This window comes from Thermobia domestica, chromosome 7 (genome assembly GCF_964235325.1).
Source record: "Thermobia domestica chromosome 7, izTheDome1.hap1.1, whole genome shotgun sequence".
Taxonomy (NCBI): Eukaryota; Metazoa; Arthropoda; class Insecta; order Zygentoma; family Lepismatidae; genus Thermobia; species Thermobia domestica.
In genome coordinates, this window is record NC_137460.1 from 113040738 (window position 1) to 113058472 (window position 17735).

At 35.4% G+C, this 17735-nt stretch overlaps 1 protein-coding gene across 2 annotated transcripts in view; it reads right to left on the reverse strand.

The window, feature by feature from the left end:
* Positions 1-2933: 2933 nt before the first annotated feature.
* Positions 2934-17735, reverse strand: part of Rab3-GAP (Rab3 GTPase activating protein) — a 90397-nt gene continuing 75595 nt past the window's right edge. For both annotated transcript variants that reach the window (XM_081765176.1, XM_081765175.1), the window contains exon 24: positions 2934-7763. In XM_081765176.1, the coding sequence (XP_081621302.1) occupies positions 7608-7763 (156 nt within the window). In that variant the 3' untranslated portion in view covers positions 2934-7607. The remainder of the gene's footprint in view (positions 7764-17735) is intronic.

The following is a 17735-nucleotide window of genomic DNA, read 5'->3' on the forward strand; positions in this document are numbered from 1 at the left end:
TATTCAATTAAGAAGCTATTGTAGAAGAGAAAGAAAGAGACAAGATAAACATGTGAATTCGAGGATTCTCCTCAGCCCCATTGAGATTCCTACGATTAAAACATACAGAGCAGTGTCTATCAATATCCCAATCATGGATTTCCCGACACACTATTTTAAAATTAATAATTTATACGTTGTCATTTGAACAACCCTATATTTTGTAATTAATACGAAAAATGTCAAAGATCCAAACAATCTATTCTAGAGCAATCCCTACTATATAATGTCATTTCGATTATATTCCTAGAATTACTTATTGCAATCGAATGATAATCTTCATTAATGGAAACAAATTGTAATTTATCAATATATTTTAGGTTTTAACATTGTGTTTCTTAACACATTTCAAACAATCATTCCAAGGGCTACATTGAATCATAATACAAGCTCAGTGCAAAACCATAAAGTTCAACGGCACGAAGGAATACAATAATTGCATACGCTTCAATTATTATTATTATTATTATTATTATTATTATTATTATTTTTTTTTAAAGTACTGTAGTCAAAATGTTTTATTTTAGAAAATGTTAAATATAGTTTCGTGACGGCCAAAAAAAAAAAAAAAAAAAAAATTGCTGCTGACGCTTCCGTTAAACCCATATTCATTCGCTAAAGATTGTTTAAGCTCTTATATTACGGGTTTATACCATGAGCTTAAATAAATACGACTTTCCTGTTTCAATACCTTATTGCGAGATTTATATTTTCTACAGACTAGTATATTTCATGTGTACTAAGTAAAATTACTTTAAAATATTAATTACGCTTATGTATTATACCAGCATCAATCTGAGAGTTGAAAGTTGCTTTACATACAGTATTACTAGTAACTATATCAATTTCTTGATGGACACTGATTAATTAAACCTTCTTGATTATTATTTATATTTTATCGAAGTATTACATTTTAAATTAAAGATTTTCAAAAATAACATAGTTTGAAAGTTCAAAATAATCATGTATCTACGGTGATTCTCAAATCAGCTTCCTGCTTGTTCTTAGTTTGATAAATACTTACCCAGACATTTCTTTGTAGATTAAGTTCAAAATATATTACTATCAAATACCAACTAATATCGTACGAAAAACACGTATTTAGAAATAAAAAGCAAAGAACGTCCGCACTATATGTCTATTTGTCAACCCTCAAGAACAAACTGCTAACCAGAGATAAAACACTGAAACCCAAAATGCATGTTTCTACAATTATCTTATTATAACATAATTTATGTAAATATTAGGTGCTCAAAAAAGTTCTATCGGCTATCCATGTGGTAGCTACAATTTTTGTTTCGAGATGAAAAAGAAAAGAGTAAAGTGACGTATAGGAAGTGTTTCATCTTGTAGTTTGCTTGTTGTAGCTACAGTTAAGCGGGAACGTTAGTGAGAACAAGTCAAATCTAGGAACCCGAACAACGTTGGACGGGAATGTGTATTTTGTGAGGTTAAACTGGGAACAAATGCTAAAGAAAATGAAACGGGATTTTTTTTTTTTACCTGGCTTGATGAGGTAAATGAGAGGATAATGCAACTGTGACTTTACAAATTTAAGGGCAACGATGGAACCGTCTAAAACACCTCATACGAGATGTTTACAAAACCATCGACAACCAAGCACTTAAATCGGCTATTATGACTAATAATGGGCGTACATGTGAGGTATTACAAAAAGTGCAGAAAGGATTTGCGAACAGCTAAGGAAACGAGATAAAGTGGAGCAATGGAACCCACATAAATTAACTGCTGCTTAGAAAGTGACATGAGCAAATACGAGTACATTTAAAAATTTTCCTTTCTGATAGTGAAATATCGCCACTGATCGAAAGCCAATCACGGCATTTAATGCCACCTATGGAAGAAATAATGTATTAATTCATCTAGCTGTGTCAGTTCGTTGGAGGCAGTCATTTGAATCAGTTGTTCTGCGTTGTGCTCGCTTTTTGCATAACAATGCACCAGTCCACATAGCATTGCCAAGGCTACGTGGACTGCATTGTTGGTACCAAGGCTGCGTGAAAGACGATTTAGTACTCACTCTACAACCCAATCTAGCACTGCGGCCTTGCCAACAACAACCGTGTAGACTGGAGCACTGTCATGCAGTATGTACAGTGCCTCAATGCACAGTGACTGATTCAAATGACTGCTTTTAACGAATTGGCGTAGATAGACAGTTGAAACTGATACATTTTTTTCTTTCAAACAGCACTATCTGCTATGAACGGCACTATCATCAGCGGCGCACTATTTCAGTGTCAGGCTGGAAACTTCTGGAAATACCCTCGTACCTACGTTTCTTTATTGTTTTATCAGTTACTCCAAAACCAGGACCACATCAATAGAAAATTATGCTCCTTATTTGCTAGAATGCTCAGGGCTGCTACACCTGACCAATCGATCACTGAAACTGTGCACTCGAAGCAATTGGAGTGCATGCATGAAAAACTGAAAACCGTTGAACCGTTGAGCTAGTGATGATGAATCAAAGTATACTTTTGCTTCAGGATAACGCAAAGCCACAAGTTGCTAATGTAAGTCGTGACACCATTATTCGATCCGGTTGGGAAATGCTAATGAATTCTTTACATTTCCCGGACATTGAATCAACGGTCTACCATTTGTTCTATTAAAAAAAAAAAAATAAAATAAAATAAAAAAAAAAATAAAAATAAAAATAAATAAATAAAATAAAATAAAATAAAAGTGCCCGATGGGAACTATGCTTCCGAACCGTCAACTCGGTGATGCATACACTAGACAATTTCTTTGGTTCATATGGAGTTCTACTATCGTAAGATCCATAGTCCACCTGAATGTTGGAGACAAATGTACTGTAATTTCATCGCTACTGTAAGTTCGCTTTCGAATTTCCTAGTACGTCTTATTTCGTTATCGCTTTTCTCTGAATAGGTTCAGAATCAGATAGAGCTTTTTTTGAGTGCCTTATACCTTGACGGCTGTTACATAAGAATAACAAAAGTAAATATACATACACCAGTAATTTCGCCATATCTCTCTGAAGTTTGTGCGCACTGCCTTCTATCTTTGCGTGTTATTAGGTTATACTGCTGTGGTAACGCTTGCAGAATTTGACCTTAATTGCTCAATTTTTCTTTCTTTTATTGCAGAAACCTGTCTGCTACGTTGGAAGTATGCACCAAACACGAGGAGAAGACAATGACCCGGTTTGGTTGGTCTGAAGATGTGTAAAACTAAAATTTATCGAACACATTCAATATAATGCGGGAACATTCCTCTACCGTGTAGAAGTATATACAATTGGATAAAAAAATAAATAAATAAATAAATAAAATTAAAAAAAATAAATAAAAGTTCCCGAATAAGCACGACACACGAAAAGGGAGCAGGACGTGCGTTATCTTTTACCTCTTACTCCACCGCTACAACAATCAAGGCGACGAAGTTTTGAGCAGAATAGTCATAGCACTTAAAATACGAGTTTCTCGTTATAAGCCTGAATCCAGAGAGAAAGATATACCCAAGACCACTAAATGAAAAAGAAACTGAAGACTAACTTCTGCGGGATAGGAAATGCTCAACGTGACCTGAGATTGAAAAGAGCGTATACTGGAAGACTGAGTGGAAAAGGAGTGCGAAGTTAAGAATGTAAGATACAGTACTTTGCTTCCCAACAATTTAAAGCCAGTAGTTTGTACCCAACTGCGAGATCTATTGTCGAAGGCAGTATTTTTGCTCCATGATCACTGTTTTCTCTGTTCTCCCTTGATGCACACTACCAACTGAATGGCTATGTTCTTTCTGCGATAAAAGAAGGAAAAATCGAGCTATCATGATCGAACTCTCTCAGCGTTACCACAACAGTATAACCTTATAACACGCGAGGGTAAAAGACAGCGCACAATCTCAGGAGATATATGCCGAAATTGCTGATATATATATATATATATATATTCCTCGTATCTTTCTTTATCGTTATTGAAATCATTTACTTTATAATGGCGAAATCTAAATTGGAACTTATCACAGTGAAACAAGTATGATACTCAATACAACAATCAATAACACTATATACAGATCTAATTTCACAACCGAAATTATATATATAACAAAATTACGGGACCTATTTCTTCATTCTACATTCACCTTTTAAAAGTTTACACTTCGAAAAACATAATTCATGTTCATATGTATTGCAGTACTTATGTATCGTTGAAAACAGACTTACCAACTTCTGTTGATAAAATGACTTACAAAAATGGATCTAGATTTCAGTCACATAAATACTTCAACGTGTAGTTACAAAACTCTTTAAAGATAAGTAAACTGCACAATATTTCTGAACATAACTGTAAACTAGCTACCTAGTCGCTACAGAATGTGATTTATTATTATTATTATTATTACAATAACATTAATGTTCGGGACTTCGAAAGAAGCCGAGCACACTACTGATTACCTTAATATCACTTAATGAATTGTTACTTTACTAAGATGCTGGATAACACTCAAATAGAATAAAATTGACTGGATTTGATACAGTTAATTGTGAAGATGAACAGCATGGGATGGTAAAATGTGGGAAGAAAAGTTTATAGACATATGTCAATTAAAAGAAGAAACTTGTTTATAATCTAATATTTGTTGATTTTCGATAAGATACTGCGATGGGATAGTTAGCCAATATTTAGTCTTCTTTCTTTCTTTCTTTGATTAATTTGTATGTATTTTGTGTGTCACAAATGATCAATCCTGGAAGATCAAGCTCATGATATAATAACGATATACAAGTAAAGCGTGTAACTAACGTTATATAGTTAGTACTAGGTAATGAAGTAACGAGTCAGCACTGTAACACTTCGGAATGTATTGCAGAATCCAAGCCAATAAATTAATGCTAGCTACTGCTTGGAATTCATACGTTTAGATTTATGGAACTAAAATGGTAAATACTAGGCGACCTTTGGATGATCTGGTATGCATCCCCGAAGACGTCTCTAACGTATTGTACTTTCCGGCTTTTAATAAACACGATATTAACAGAAAAGATCAAAACAGATTCTACATACCGCTCATTACGATATCTTATAGACATATTTAGAATTAAGAAGACAAGATGAAGTAGTAGAACAAAGGTGTCCAGTTTCCTACACTTTTGGACAGAACCGTAAAAGCACGTCAGATTCTTGAGCCTTAGCCTGTCACAAGAGCGCATTATAGTGGAAGGAATCGTGCTTCCTCTACTATTTTTGTCATTTAAATTTTAACTAAGTTACCTCAGACAGAATGGTCAGTCTAACCAGTTGTAATTATAGAATATACAAGAAGTAACATTATCATGCAAAGTGGATAGCATCAGCAATATTACCACTAGTAATTTGTTATACCGGGATAATTATGTTTGTGTTTAAAATATTTTTTTCAGCACGCGGAAGCCTTGCTCTTGAGCGGCTTGATCTTTCACGGGTGTTTTTTTTTTTTTTTTTTTTTTTTTTTAATATTATTATTCAAAGGCAGACAAACTTTACTGTTAAAGCGAAACAACAGGCAACCACCAACCACAAATAAAAAAAGATCCAATAATCTAGAAACTATTACGAGATGACTGATAATTTGAATCATCTCATGTAATTTAAAGTGAGACGACTGTACCACGAGATGTAATTAAAATCAGAATTTGTCGTTTCGTCTTCTTAAATATCACGTTTTGTTTATTCCTCTTAGCTTATACTGACTATGCCTCGATCAGAAAATGAACTTGAAACCACATACATCAAAAGCAACTATTACAATTTGGCTAGTATTAAAATTATCAGTGCATCAATACAAGCCAATATTTGTATCAATAGCACGTGCCTATAATGAATTTAAAAAATAAAAGCATCGACAATCGTATAATAGAAGTAACTGTATGTGCTATGAACAAGTAACATCGAATTCCTTACATACAAAATTAATACACTATTTACAAATGTGTTGCTTACAAGATAACTTACAAGTTAAAATAATGTACAGTTCTCGACTATTTATACGATATTGTTGTACGAATTTAATTTTTTAGTATGTGGTTATGACATCATATAGTTAGCACTCCTCCAAGAGTACATCCTTCTAGTGTTCAATCTTCAAGCTTTCCTTCCTCGACATATTATTACAAAACAATTACTTCTTCAAAAAGATGAACAACTAAATAAGTTTGAAGTACTGAACACGTCGCAGTACATAATGGTTCTTAACTTTATATTTCTTACTTGTATATCTGGTTGTGAATAGGCTTAATCTCAAAGTGAAACTCATACTTCAGCAAATGCCTCAATTCCAAATCAGACTTTCATTTTTAAAAGTAAAAGTAACGACAACTTTATAACATAAAGAATGAAATGTCCTCAGTTTTCACACGCAATATTGAGAATCTATCTACAATATCAACAATTTACATCGCATCTATTTATCTAAGTGTCACGGGACAAAGTTTTATATATAATTACACATCACAGCAACATATTTTGGCTTGTCCTCTTCTACAGACTTCTAGCCAATCTATACAGTCACCACAAATAACTGTGGCTATTACATCTATTACATATTTAAAGAAGCAGACCATATTGATCTGATCACATCATTAACTGTATAGGAACACAAACACAAACATATATTATATATATATATACGTACGTCTTTTGAAACTTGTGAAAATTATACAGAATATAAATGGAATGAAAAATGGGTCGCAAAACACTTTACAAAAACATTAACATATAAGTTATAATTACTGTAGCATTCTTTCAGTACGTACCCTCATATTCGATTTTTTAAATATTTATAATCACGTACAACGTATATCATATTTTTTTTTTTCTGTTTACTTTCAATAAAGGGCATCGATAATAAATATTTTACAGTATCTTGTATCAAAGAAATATATCTGTTTTAATGTTTTCGTGCTTTTGCTCACAACATATTGATTTTAACGAGCTTATTTTTATAAAACAAAAATATTACGTAAAATTTCTTCAGGAAAAGATTAAGTATTAAAAAAAAAAAAATCGGAACAAATTTCACACATATACATCAAAGCTTACAGTCTAAAGGAAAGATTAAAAATATTCTTAGTAATGCAGAACTAAAATATATCCGCTTAAATATACGCTTTTACATCCCACACAAATACACAATTCTCATACCTTTTTTCTATGGAAGCTCACACAAAAATAAACAAGCCATTACGCGGACTTGTTTGTTTATAATCCCTTAATTTGTTTATAAACCACAATTGACAGAAAGCAAAATTTCCCAGCCCACTTATTAATTTTAAAGGTGCAGAATAAAAAACGATTATCCTGTGTATAGAGATCAACTAATGCGGTTTGTATACTTACGTCTCAATGAGCAGAACTTATAATTAGTTACTGTATGTGGTTTAATCTCGAGCGCGTTTCATCGAATATCAGGGCCGCACTAATACAAACAAAAGAGAAAAATCTCAATAAGGTAACAATTTTCCTTGGTGTAATTACGAATAAATTTAAAATTGGTGCATTATTTAACGTAAAATAAAACACCTACACAGGTTTCACATTCTGTCATGTATTGTTATTCATCAAGGAATGAATTGCTTCTACGAGAAGTAATGCTAGCTTGTACTCATGATGCTCCTCCGGTAAATAGCGTAGAACTTGAGCTATTAGTTGAGCAGTATCTTGGAGAGTGCACGTGTGACATCGTAATGAATTATGATCCTGTAAAGATAAGAGAAATCTGGTTATTTCATTACTATTCCAGTAGAATGTTAATTTCATTTCCATATTTCTTGAAGGTGTTAGGGAAGATACTTGATGGGGTCTTTGTGCTAATATTGAAAACGAATCTATCTCTATGGTTTAGGGGTCAACGTGTATGACCCCAATTAATCATTAATTATACATACAGGATGGATACAAACTGTTTGAAATTTAACGTCTCTTTTCATAACGTGTCTTTCTATATGAGACGGTTATCTACTCGTTAAAGTGGCATCCGAAGCACGAGTTGAGTTTGCATCAACAAAGCGTAGTCCTAACTGGGATCAAACCCAGAACCATGCGAATAGAATCATGCGCGTTAATTTGAGTACCCAAAGTATACCACGTAATAGTTCATATAATAATAATAATAATAATAATAATAATAATAATAATAATAATAATAATAATAATAATAATAATAATAATAATAATATTCCAAATCAATGGTTTTTTATAGCCGTATTTTGCAGCTACAGTCTTCAGAAAGTTGCAGCTACAGTCTTTCCGGTTTGCAGAAAAGCAATATCCACAATTATGTCATGCAATCACTGGCGAAAATACCGGGGGGGGGCATGTTCCCCAGTCTTGGAACTGGGGGACACTGTTCCCCCAATAATCCGATTTGAAATGGGTTTTTTGGGGGATAAGTGTGTTGCTTTTGTCGGACTGCTGCAAAAGAAAGTGAGATGAAATAGGTTTATCTCGGCTTTTCCATTTTTAAAAAAGAATCGTGTAAGCATTCATATTTTTATATCCTTTTGTTGTATGTTACAACACTAAAGTATAGCTCATTTAATATTAGTGAAGAAAATTTTTAACTTTCTAAGTGAATCTCGTATAAAGGCAGCTCTGAGAAATTTCTCTTCGCAAACAGACCAAAGTGTATATGTATGTATGCGCCTTTGCGACGCAGAAAATCCTTTCGCTTCTCCAAATATGGTTATGGAATGTAACCCAAGGAGTAAATTTCCTCCCAATGAATTCTTAACCACAGTGCTCCATGGCTATTTTTAACCATTACGTTATCCATTGCGTTGCGTTGGTGATTGGAAACACCCGGTGGAAGAAGTGGAGGATGTAGTTCGTTGCGTCAAAATTGTTAGTGCTTCAAAGAATGAGATTCCTAAACAGTCAACTTAAATAACTCGAAAACAATGAAGTGGAAAATTGGAAACTCATCAAATATAATGGTGCTCGCTTAAAGTGATGTATCTTCTTACCTAAGAAAATAGGATGGACATAAACCGCTAAATCAGATAAGTATTAAGGATAAAGGGTTTTTCTCTACATGAACAATACGCAAACGTGACAACCGCGTTCACGTAGGAAGGGCCTCTAATAAACGTAAATTCATACGATTGATATAAAAAGTAATTGTAACGAAGGTGTAATATAATTTAGTGGATATACCTATATAAATACCTAATTATGCATGATTTCTTTGTGTTTTAGTGAATTTCCAAAAGCATAAAAATGGAATCTTTCTTAAATGTGCATGTGACCAAAAAGTCAGTATAAACGTATAATTTAATTATACCGTTACATGAGGAAACACGAACACATATTGCATCCTGTACTCTGGGTTAAACAGGTTAGAAATGGTGGTTGGAGCAAATAAACTTTGCGGGTGCCTTCAGGTTTATTTTGGCGTGGGACCAATGTGCAATAAAACAGTATTATTGGATAGTGGACTCGGGCGGAGTGAAGCTGGAGGGACCTGCAAAGCGTACAATAGTGCAAGGTGCTATTATATCCTTTTGTTGGCTAATGAAATGTTACTTTTCTTAACCGCTAAAGCTAATATAAAAACCGGTACGGAAGCACTATACAATCACTTATCCACCGTTATCCGTACGTTAACGTTAAAAGTAGCGGAAGATGCTCGACGAGGAATAAACCGGGCACGCTACAGAATGGCGTTTCCACGCAGGGACCAACCGCTACAATGTACGATCACGTAGTATTTTGTATATTATATTTTCTATTTACTTTCTCACTTAAGTAACATTCTCCTAATTAAATTCAGCATCCGCCATTGAATAGAATGGGAGATCGGAAAGATTATAGGAAGATTAAAATTATTATTCTACGCCCTGGAAAGAAACTGACTCAAAAACCACTACACTGTCACGTTAATGTAAAGCAAGCTTATGAATTGGAGGACTGGAGGACATCACTGCATACTGCATTCCTTCTGCAGCAGACTATTTGACTACGTTAAATGTCAAACTCATGAAGACAATTTAAGAGTGTTTCAATCCTAGCTCTTTTACGTCACCTCTTCGTGATAACATAAACTTCACTACTCCATGGAAGCTCCGAAGGTTACCATCAGTGAACGTGCCAAGAAATACTCTACTGGTTCAAACATGGCAGTGTTGTTTCTAGTGCACGAATGAAAGACCGAAATTCAGTGGAGAGTTCCGATTATTAAAGAGTTAATGCATACACGAAAGAGTTTTCCCTAATTAGCCAGCTCTAGTTTTTGATTTTTTTAAAATAAAAGATTTATTAAAAAAAAAAAAAAAAAAAAAAACGGTGGAAATGTTCCCTACAGATAGTGGAAAGTTAACACAAGAGCTCACCGGATATAATCGAAAATTGGTTTTCGAGTACAAATGGAAGATGAATAATTGAATTTCTTGAATTTCTTCAATTCACACACACATAAGTTTTAATTAATACTAAATAATTTTCGTACCAAAAGATGCTTAGCAACAGTGGAAATTTTAAAGATCTTCAGTGCTATTTTACAATATAAATAATAGTTCTGGAACTTTCAATGCCCAATTGTCATCTACTTTGCGCAAGTGTCTTAAGAAATTGGGTGATATCAATAAAAATAAGTAACTACTCCTGAGAAGTCCTGCTCGAGAATCGGAGTAACTACACCTGGAGTAATCTCCTTCCTCAATTTCGTATCAATAAAACAAGCCACTACTCAGGTCTAGACTGCTCCAGATTTATGAACGTTCACTCGCGTTTCCTCTGCGCGTAACGATAAAAGAAGTGATTACTCATTTCTCCCATCTGTCGCGCGGTCTTTTCGTTGTTTTTAACCTATGGCGCAGTATCCTAAACGCCATGGAATGACAGTTTCAATCAAAGTGCATTTGTGGATATTTTAATAGAGTTTCCAGTGATACTTTCAAAGTTACTGTTACCAGAAAGTAAACGAAGGAAAGCCGAAACTTTGAAGGCAATTACAGTGAAATGCAATCGAAATATCAATTACATCTAAGACTGAGACACAAATCCAAAAGAATCTTTAATATTCGAGCGAGAATAAAACAAAAAACTAATTTAAAAAAAGGGGGAACAAGAAAGTAATACTGTAACCGCAAGGACGAATCTATTCGAGCTGATGGATGTTGATTGGAATCCAGCAATATCAAAATTAACACGACAAGCGCATATTACGTGTTGTCCAAGGTCTTTGGAGATTGTTTGGCTTTAAGAACGAAATCAGACACTTGGCCCCTTTGTTTCCTTTTTAAAAAAAGTCCAACCAGTCACGTCATGAAGCACGTCCATCTGATTGCATTTTTCACACCATACGTGTCCCCTTTCGCCTTGACATAAACAAAATGCATTCTTATGTATACACCCTTTCTATCAACGTTGAGTTGAGTTGATTTTGAGTTTAACGTCCTTTTCAGTAGCGAGGCTATATGAGACGGGACCCACTGATTAACGTGGAATCGGAACCACGTGAGTTTCCGCCGGGAATCGAACGCGAATCTCCCACGCCAAGGGCATGTATGCTAACCGCTTAGCCACGAAGAAGCTCTTCCTATTAGCGTATTCGTCTCCAAAGTACTAGGTTTCTTTATTGTCACGTGTGTATAGTCAAGTGCTCCGATAGCACCCGGAAATGTATATTGTTCTTGCCAATATGCCTATGCTGTTTGCATATTACGCACACTTCCAGAAACAATCAATTTTCAGATTTCGCAATAATCGCATCCATTACACTTGCAGTAGTCATAGACGCAGTACTTTGAGCCACACCAGAATCCCTTGACATTCCGACCTGGAATCCCGGATCACTCACGTAACGCAAGAAAACCCGCATCTTTTCGTCAGGACGTAGTGCACCACCCAAATTTCAGTTGATTCTCCTAAAAAATGTTGTGCTAACCACTCTACATTTTCTTTCATGAACCTATAATGTCTTTTGTAATCTCCATTTGTAAAATTTCTATGCAGTTTATAAGTTTTTCTACGTAGCAAAACAATCATATACTCTGCCATATTTCACACGGATTCACCTATTTAGCTCGCTCCACAAATTCGGAGAAGTTATTAGCATCACAGAGGAGTTTTTGATTTTTATTGATATCAAACGCGGAGTAGTTACTCGGCTCGAGAATAGAGGTGTGGTTATTCCAGAGGGGCGGGGCTTCTCCGAAGTCAACCGAGACGAGTAATGCTCAGTTCTCTTTTTATTGATACCAATGCGAGTAACTACTACAAAATTGGGAATAATAAGTAACTTCTCCGTTTTATTGATATCACCCATTACACTGCTTCTAGTGAACAGTTTCCTTCATTGTAGAGAGAATATTAATACTTCTTGAATCATTACTGTTAAAATTTCTTGTCAAAAACTTCTTCCTCCTCCTCTTACTAATTTACTAGTAATTCCAAAACTGCTTCCCTCCACAGTTTAATACTTAGGGAAAGATGTAACCATGTTTTAATTAACTTTAATGTGAAATATTTTGTTAGTTTTATGAGAACAAAATTGAAACTTAAAACAGTAATCTATCTATTAAAATGCTACAATAGCAACAAAAGCGCCTGAGCTCCAACCTATAACTTTGGATTTCAAACCCTTGATTTACGGTTATTTGTGTTTCACGTTTAATAAAGACAAATATTTTAAAATATTTTACTTCAAATACATTATTTAAATAAACCCGTTTTTCATAAAGTTTATCTTTTTTAAATTATTGTTCAAAGCCTTTATATTTTAAGAAGCTTTTCCAAAATCAATGCAAATCAATTGTGCTCCCATCTTTGGAGTTCTTTTAAACTATATGTTTGTGGACGTTTATATGCTTATGGCCAATCCTTTCGACAATGAGATCTCGGAAACTACAGGCTCTAGAAAGATGACGATTTCACTGATCGATTGCAAATTTTATGTAGATTGTCCAGTTCTAATTGAATATTTCAGAAATATGGCCATTATTTCTTTATTACATTTTTACGTGTACACTGGAAGTGTTGAAATTAGGAAGAAAAAAAAAAAAACCTAAAACATCATATTCTACGCATTATACATTCCAACACCACATTACTGTATATGGGGGTTGCATACCTCTCAGGCGTTTGTTTCATGGCTAAATGATAATGAAAAACGAAGGATAACCATCTCTCCATTCTAAGTTGAATCTTTATTGTTTGGAGTGTTTTGCCCAATGAACACCATATATCACTGACACTATAATTAATTATGTGTGTAATGTATTTGCTTATTACATACTGCATGCAAGAAGAAAGAAAACACTGATCATACATGAATTAAAAAATCCAACCGGAAGTAGGCTCTGATCTTGCAAACGGTGCGAGATATTGAAAAAATAATCGAAAAAAAAACCCTCCCCTCTACGGTATCTCTTGCCAATTTTTATCAAGACATCTTTCATTTGTGTTTGTAAAGAGACATGTATAAATGTGAGGAATAACAAGGAGATTCATGCTCATATGTGAATGATGCGGTGTAGAGAGCGCAGGTTCAGCTAGTAATATATTAAAATGCTAGGTTTATACGTTTGTGACGAATTCCTTTGGCAATGGTATCTCGGAAACCACAAGCCCTAGAAAGATGCCGTTTTCACTGATCGATTGCAAATTTTGGGTAGATTATTCAGTTCTAATTGAATATATATATATATATATATATATATATATATATATATATATTTAAATGGCCGTTCTTTCTTTATTACATTTCTTAGAGGTACACTGGAAGTATTGAAATTTTAAAAAGAAAGGCATCATATTCTACGAGGTATACATTCCAACACCACACAGTTGTATAAGGGGTTAGTATATCTCTCTGGCGTTTGTTTCATGGCCAAATGATAATGAAAAACAAGGGATAACCATTTCTCCAGTCTACGATGAATCTTTATTGTTCGGAGTGTTTTGCCCAACGAACACCATATATCACTGACATTATAATTAACTGTGTGTGTAATATATTTGCTTATTACATACTGCATGCAGGAAGAAAGAAAACACTGCATACATAAATTAGAAACTCCAACTGCAAGTAAGCTCAAATCTTACAAAACTGTGTTCCGTGCAATCTTGAAAAAAAAAAAAAAAAAAAAAAAAAAAAAAAAAAAAAAAAAATCGCAAACATCTCCCCTTTATGATACCCTCTGCCGATTTTTACCAAGAGGTCCTTCATTTGTGTCTGTAAAGGGACATGTACAGATGTTGTGAGGATATGCGCAAAGAGATTCATGTGCTTATGTGAATGATGCGCTGTGTAGAGAGTGCAGGTTCAACTAGTAATGAGTATAATTATATTCTTCAAATTGGTAGATATTGACTGTAAAAACATGATTTATTAACAGATAAAATGCATTTCATATGAATCAACATAACATAGTGGGTAGTATATTAGCAATTTATTTGTATTCTTTACTGCCTTCTTTTAGGGGGAGGGGAATAGTAAGATGAGGAATGAGTATTTTTCCATAAGAAATTTTAACAATTATTCAATATTTTCTCTACAATCGAAGAACCTGATCAAAATTTGCAGTTACGCACGCAGTGCAAAGATGATATTTGGTCACTAGAACGTTCCGTCGATTTGTAGTTCACCATTTGGGTGCTTACATGAGCGTCACAATATTGTTTTACGTCGAAAATTTTGTCACAATATTGTTTTACGTCAAACAGGGGCGTCATTTCAGACTTTGCTTGGGGGGGGGGGCAAGAGCACCACCGACGTAAGACTTTCACGTCTTGTCTAGTATATTAGTAGACAATCGCTAAAGTATATGTATTCCTCAAACTCTTGGGAGGGGGGCAATTGCCTCCTCCTGCCCTCCCTAAATGACGCCCCTGATGTCAAAGATGCATTATTAGAATTCGGCTATTCAAGAAAACTTCTTACTGCGGAAAGTATTAGTTTTATTTGAAGGACACAATGTGTAGATAAATTCTCAATATAGACTAGGAAAGTTAGGTGAAAAAATGGCTGAACAGGGAACAAATTGCAATACAGTTTCTGTTAACGGGTTCTTATGGAAAAATACCTGAGGAAAACGATGGCGAAAAGGCTACCACTCTCCGAGGTGGGGTAAAGTCACTATGGAGAATTTCCCATGACCGCCACGCCCTACTACAATTCGCAAAGTTTCACTTACGCACCTCCTGTGTTACTCCTAATTAACATAGAGCAATGAGTAATATATCTTTGTAAAGCTTATGGAACGCAGATTCGAACGATGTAACATTGTTTCCTATTTTGCCCACCGACTAGAAGAAGAAAGAAATTTTCTGAACCTCGAATTTATTGTAATGTATAATTTAGTGTTGACTTTTTATGAAAAGATACCTTAGAGAAACGACGTTGAAAAGTCTACCACTCTCCGAGAGTGCATAGACCCGCTATGGTGAAGTTCCCAATATGGACACGACATTTCCTAGTACTTGATATCATTATATGTTGAGGATTGTTCAATATTTGGAACTTTATTCTTTATATGAATTGAAAGCAAACTCTTCCACAAGATTTCTTCAAATATTTCTATTATAATTTTCTTTGCATGGTACACTACAGTTTTATATCTAGTACAGTGTTCAATAGTTTCCATGTGTTAGAGCTTACTTACATTAAAAAGAATATATGCTACACAACTTAAACTATATGCATTACGTTGAAAATAAGAATTACATGTATGAGTATAATGTGTATACAACTATGTTAAGTTCTGCTACATAGAACTGTAAATGAACTAAGCAAATGGAAACTGACACATTCCCAAGTATGTTAATTAACTGAAAATTTAAATTTATTGGTGTTAAGTATTGCTTAGTTAATTTACAGTTTCATGTAGTAGAACTTAACAGAGTTGTATACACATTATACGTACTCGTGCATGTAATTCTTACTTTCAACATAATGTATACCGTTTACAGTGTGTAGCATATATTCATTTCAAAGAGGTAACCAAGAAAGTTCGGTCGCTTTTTCATTCACTACCTTCGAAAATTGATGTCACCTATGACGTACCTGGAAGATCAAAAACAGTCCCCATCAGCATCGACGATCTTTTGCCAACGTCCTGGAAGGCCATGGATTCAATCGCGTTAGAACTTGGGTGGGCCGTGAAGCGAATAATGTATCAAGTGAATTTTGCACATCTACTACGGATTTGAACTGGCATCCTTGAAGGTGATTGTCTAAGGAATGGAAAAGGTGATAATCAGACGGTACAATGTCCGGGGAGTATGGTGGATGCAATAGTGTTTCCCATCCAAGGTGTAGAATGGTGTTCCGCGTCATCCTAGCCACATGGGGCTTAGCGTTGTCCTGTAAGGAGGGCCCTTTTGCGATTCAGAAGTGTTGGCTCCAGAGTTTTGAATTTTTCTTGAACACGGCTCAACTGCTGACAGTACACAGTTGCAGTGATGCTATGACCAGTTGGTAGCAGTTCCCAATGCACGATGCCGCGGGCAATCCACCAAACACACGGGAGGATCTTCTTCTGGTGCAGTGCTGGTATCGGCTGTTTTGGAACCGGTTCATGGGATGCTAACCAATGATGACGGCGCCGTGGAGCTTCGTACAGGACCCACTTCTCATCAAATGTAAACAATGGTTCCTTCCTCAGACGAGGCAGCAATGAAAGACAGGTGTTTGCTCGCGTTGCCTTCCGGTCTGGAATCAAATCATGCAGGACCCATCGACCCAATTTGTGGTGCTTTAAAAGTTGATGGAGGTGCTGACGATAGGTTTCTCCACTCACACTGAATTGTAGTCTCGGCTCCTCACATGTCTAGCCACTGTTCGCCTCAATTGCTGCCTCAAGATCTTCAATTTGTACATGTGTTGGTATTCCGACACGTGGTGCGTCTTCGAGTGTTTCGTCACCGTCCTTAAAACTTGTTACACCACCGCGAAAGGTCCGCGTGTTCACGACACTCTGACCAAAAGCCTGACATATCTTCCGCCCCGCTGCAGCGGCGTTTGACTCCCGTTTGAACTCGTACAGCATACGCGCCCTGATGAAGCTGTAAGGAGGTCCCATGTTCACTCTATCCTTACGCAAGATCACGGTGTAACTTAACTGCCACAACAAGATAGTAAGTTGGACATGGGACGTCCATAACGGGAGTCATAAAAACAACTGACTTTCGTCTTATCTTCATTTACGTTCAACTCACGGCGTGAGGGCCAATTGAACACAGAACACCACAAAGGCGACAGAACTTTCTTGGTTACCTTAATAATGTAAGTCAACTTAAACACATGGAAACTATTGAACACTATACTGGATATAAAACTGAGTGTACCACGCAAAGAAAATTGTAACAGAAATATTTTAAGAAACTTTTTTAAGAGTTTGCTGTAAAGAATTAGGTTCCAAATATGAACAATCCTCAACATACGAGGGCAAGTCAAGAAAGACTTGGACTGATTTTTTTCTAGGCAATTTATTATTACTCAGCAACAGGCACATGATCCTTTTCAAAGTAGTCCCCGCCCATTTGAATGCACTTTTTCATTCGAGTCTTCCAGTCCTCAAACACGTGTCGCAGGCCATTCTTTGAGAGGTCCTTCAAAACCGCCTCCGATGCCTTCAGAACCTCGGAATTATCGGAGAAGCGGCGTCCACGCAGAAGGATCGAAATGATGAAGCCATGACTCATTGCCGGTGACAATTGACTCCATATAGG